A 5,118-nucleotide genomic window follows, 5' to 3' on the forward strand; every position below is an offset into this window, starting at 1 on the left:
CAAGAACCCCAAACAATACAGCCTCTGAACCCATTCTCCCTCCATCTATCATCATGGGGTATGTTAGAGGCAGCTGGTGGCACAGTGAATAGAACCCTAGACTTGGAGTCAGGAAGTCCTGAGTTCAAATACAGCCTCAGACACTAGCTTGTGTGGTCCTGGGCAAGTCACTTAACCCTCTGTTTGCCTCAGTTTTCTCAACTGTAAAATGCGGATAAGAATAACATTACCTCATAGGACTGTGGTGAAGAACAAATGCTTGTCAAAAAGTGGTTCCCATACATAATAGGCACTATATAAATGTTTTTTTCCCCTCCCTTCCCCAGAATAGAGGAGTGGACACAGGAGTCAGAGGTTGGCGCTTTAATGAAATAGCATAAGAAAGCTAGGATTGGGATCTGGAGCTGGGGCTGGGACTAGGACTGGGCTAGGCTAGGATGGGTGAGACCAAGATACCTGGTTGCCTGGCTATTCTCAGGCTCAGGCTCAGGCTTCCTCATCATGAAGGAGTAAGCGCAGCACATGGAGTTGTCTTTGCAGAAGTGGAGGAAAACTTCCTTCCGCGTGCAGAAGGTTCTACAGGTCCCGGCACCTTTCCAGCACTGTTGTAACTCACAGTTCACTGTCAAGGAAGCAGAATAGCTACCCTAACTTGGTCCTCAATCGCCTCTGAGGCAAGCTGCCTGAGGCAAGCAGAGAGTTCTGCACCACTCCCCAAATGGTTGCAAGTGCAAAACCAGGTATGTAAATGAAGATAGAAGTCCCCAAATCTCCCACCCTGCACCCCTCAGAACTAGCCTAAGGTGAGAGAGTCAACAGGGAGGGGAAGAGGGATAGAAAGAGGAAGAGGGAAAGAAATAAGGAAGAGGGAGTGAAGTAAGTTCCCATCACTGGTAGTATTCAAGGGGAAGGTAGCTACTCTATCTAATGGTATAGAGGTGAATCCTACACTAAGTGAAATGTTAGACTGGATGTCCCCTAAGAAGGTAGAAAAGATTTTGAATAAAGTAGATATTTAATAAATGTTGAACTGAATTAAATTGATATCAATCACTGAAATCATAAAAAAAAATGGAAAAGTTCAGTATCTTTCTTCATCAGCAACTTCTTATGTGAACCTGAGAACATTACTTGTCCTCTTATTGGGTTTATTACTGGGATGATCCAGTACCCAATATTCCAGATGAGAAGATACTTTGAAAAGTATCCCCCGTTCCCTACAATAAATGTTTGAGGTTGGTTTCCTTTGCACTGCCCCTATATTGACTTTTTGCTTTGAATAGGAACCTGGCAGCCCTAGTTAAGATGAAGGTTTGTGACTAACTCTGGGTTTCATTCAGCCTGGCTGATGTTCTTCCTTCCCCCAAACAGAGTCACAGCATGTCACAGCTAGAAGGAACCTTGGAAGACAGAGCACAGAGTGTCAGAACATAGGATAAAGAATGCTAGAACCTAGAGGTCTGACCCCAGAGATTGTTTTGTCTCCCTTTTCCTCACTCCATCTCCTACTTCCATGTCTTTGCATCCATGCCAGGATTACATTCCCTCCTCACTTCCTTGAAGATTTAGGTGAGGGGGCAGCTAGGTGGTGCAGTGAGTAAGAGCACCAGCCCCAGAATCGGGAGGATCCGGGATTGGTTCTGGCCTCAGATACTTAACACCCACACACACAAAAAAAACTGGCCATGTAACCTTGAGCAAGTTACTTAACCCCAATTGCTTTAAAAAAAAAAAAAGATTTAGCTGAGGCATCACCTTCTACACGGAACCTTTTCCTATTTCCCCTCCTGCTAGTGACTTTTCTCCTAAAAGTATTTATTTCATATATACTTATATATATAATATCATCTCCTCTGACAAGACTGTAAGCTCCTTGAGGGAAGGGACTATTGTACTTTTTTTGTCTTTGTATCCCCAGCATCTACAACAGTGCCTGACACAAATATTGATTTTGTACCTCTAGTGCCTAGCATATAGGTTGTACGCAGCAGGCAATTAACAAACATTTGTATGATACCATGTTAGAGGCATGATTAGGTGGCTCACTGGGTAGAGCACTGGGCTTAGAGTCAGAAAGACCTGAGTCCAAATCCAGCCTTACACACTTATCTGGCTATATGACCCTGGACAAGTCACTTAACTTCTTTTTGCTTTAATCTACTGGAGAAGGAAAAGGCAAACCACTCCGGTATTTCTGCCAAGAAAACCCCATGACGGGGCAGCTGGATGGTGCAGTGAATAGAGCACCAGCCCTGGAGTCAGGAGGACCTCAGTTCAAATCTGGCCTCAGATACTTAACACTTACTAGCTGTGTGACCTTGGGCAAGTCACTTACCCCCAATTGCCCTGCCTTTCCCCTTTAAAAAGACCAAAAAAAAAAAACCCCATGGACAGTGTCAGCATGCTATGGTCCACGGGGTCATGAAGAATCAGACACAAGTGAACAACATAGGGACTTTACAAATATTATCTCATTTTTGGAAAGCTAAGTGGCACAGAGTAGATAGGGCACTGAGCTGGGACCAGGAAGATTCATCTTCCTGAATTCAAATCTGGCCTCAGATACTTACTAGAACCCTGTGACCCTGGGCAAGTCACTTAACCCAGTGTGCCTAGGTTTCCTTATCTGTAAAAATGACCTGGAGAAGAAAATGACAAACCACTCCAGTATCTTGGCCGAGAAAACCCCAAATAGGGTCACAAAGAGTCAGACATGACTGGAACCACTCAAACAACAACAACAAATACCCTGTTAAATTATAGAATTTATAGAGTTGGAAGGGACTTCAAGATATGGAATGTTAGAGTCAGAAGGACCTTTGAACATGGAACACAGAATGATAGGCGTTAGAAGTGTGACAGTAAGGGGCAGCTAGGTGGCACAGTGATTAGAGCACCAGCCCTGGAGTCAGGAGGACCTGAGTTCAAATCCAACTTCAGACACTTGACACACTTACTAGCTGTGTGACTTTAGGCAAGTCACTTAACGCCGATTGCCCTGCATTCCCCCCTCCAAAAAGCAAAAAAAAAAAGAAGTGACATTATATTCGAAGATAAAACATTAGAAGATAAAACATGAAATATCAGATTTGGAAGGGACATTAAAACATAGAACACAGAATGTTAAATATAGAAAGTTAGAAAACAGGACACACATATCAGAATTGGAAGGGACCTCTTAACATAGAATTTAGAGTCTCAGAGCTAGAAGGGCCTTAGATTAGGACCACAGAATACAAAACACAGGAGAGGAAAATTGTATCATATCATGGCAGAAAGGGCCTTTAGGACTTAAAATGCAGAACATCAGAGCTAGAAGGGACCTTACCATAGACTACAGGATAGAAGAGTTAGGGAGGAACTCAGAGATCATCTAATCCAATACCCTCATTTTACAGAGGAGGAAAACAAGGAGAAAGGAAAAGTGACTTGCCCTGGTGAGAGCGCTAGCTGGCAGTTGGTGGTTCAGTAAAGGGAGCACTGGGCCTGGAGTCAGGAAGACTCATCTTCTTGAGCTCAAATCCAGTCTCAGACACTTCCCAGCTGTGACCCCAAGAAGTAGTCACTTACCCTCTGTCTACATCAGTTTCCTCATCTGTAGCATGGAGATAACACTTCACAGGGATGTTATGAGGATCAAATGAGATAATATTGGTAAAAAGCACTTAGCACAGGTCCTGGGACATAGTAAGCCCTATGGAAATCTTTATTCCCTTCCCAGCATAGTCAGGACGTTTCCTGACTTCCAAGCTAATCTTTCTACCCCTCCAAACTTCCTATGATTCCATTAGTGCACATGGGCCCCTGCTCCCATGTAAATTCAATTCCATCTGTTACCCTTTTATTCTCATCAACAGAATATTGTCCCCCTCTCCCTCTCCATTCTAGGGAGTTCCAAGTTACCTGGGGGACCAAAGGCCAGGAGCAGGACAATGACTGAGCTCAGAAGAAGAAGGTTCATGGCTGAAGGTTCCCCCCAGGGAGAGAAACAGTAGGCTGATGAGGAACAGACTGTCCTGTGTGTGCCCCTGCTCCCTCCTTTATTGCCTTTGCACATCAGGCGGGCCAGAGGCAGTGAAGCAGAGAAGAGGTGCTGTAGCCCCAGTTCAGAGCGATGGCGTCAGATAGGAAGACTGGTAGTCAACCATAAAGAGATCTCTGTGGGGTGGTGACTGGGGGTAGAGGGAATGGAATGCAAATGAGCTGGCCAAGACCTGTCCTGGATGATCATAGGATCATCCATTTAGATTTTATCTAATCCAGCTCCTTCGTTTTACAGGTGAGGAAACTGAAGCCCAGAAAGGAGAAGTGCTTTTCCCAAGGTCACCCAAGAAGACACATTCTATATTACTGTTGAACACAGGACCCAGTCTGGCTAGTATCTGATACCCCTAAACACCCTCACCTACTCTGGTTCTAATCCCACTTTTTTTGGCTTGGGGGTGTAGCTAGGCAATGTGGGTTAAATGACTTGCCCAAGGTCACACAGCTAGTAAGTGTCAAGTGTCTGAGGCTGGATTTAGAGTGTATGAGGGGGAGTAATATGAGGTCAGTCTGGAAAGACAGGTTGTACATTCTGGAAAGCAGGGAACTTTTTCCAAAAAGTCACTAAACTGTGACGACCACTAAACCCTAAATAATACTACTTGGCCTATACTCTCAAAGAGGTAAAAAATAGATGGAAGGAACCCATATGTGTAAAAATATTTACAGCAGTTCTTTTTGTGGTGGTAAAGAACTGGTGCCCATCCACTGGTGCCCTGGATGTGCCATCCAGCTGCTCCCTAATCCCACTTCTGCCATTTGTTAGCTATGTGACCTAAGGCAAGGCTCTTATAACCTCTCAGAATTTCACTGCCTTCTAAAATGAGAGTGTTGTACTAGAAGATGCCTAAGGATCCTTCTGGCTCTAATATTCTGGGTTCTATGTCCTTTCCAAATCTGACTGCTCTGAGTCTATGGTTCATCTATGGAGAATAAGAATAATAGCAGTAGTAATTATTATAATAATAGCTAGCATGTATATAATGCTTCCTATACGCCAGGCACTTTACAAATATTTTCTTGTTTGATTCTCACAACAACCCTGCAAGGTAGGTGCTATTACTATCCCCAATT

The 5,118-nt window shown here is 44.1% G+C and overlaps 1 protein-coding gene across 1 annotated transcript in view; it reads right to left on the reverse strand.

Annotated features, from left to right (window-relative positions):
* The window catches only part of DEFB124 (defensin beta 124), a 5,994-nt gene extending 2,033 nt beyond the window's left edge, over positions 1-3,961 (reverse strand). The window contains exons 1-2 of the mRNA XM_069073961.1: positions 3,904-3,961; positions 457-622 (exon numbers count right to left, since the gene is read on the reverse strand). Coding sequence (XP_068930062.1) covers positions 457-622; positions 3,904-3,961 — 224 coding nt within the window. The remainder of the gene's footprint in view (positions 1-456; positions 623-3,903) is intronic.
* Positions 3,962-5,118: the final 1,157 nt, after the last annotated feature.

Source organism: Petaurus breviceps, unplaced genomic scaffold, assembly GCF_028583685.1.
Source record: "Petaurus breviceps papuanus isolate PSGF00001 unplaced genomic scaffold, PetGlider_PUasm1.0 90879, whole genome shotgun sequence".
NCBI classification, from domain to species: domain Eukaryota; kingdom Metazoa; phylum Chordata; class Mammalia; order Diprotodontia; family Petauridae; genus Petaurus; species Petaurus breviceps.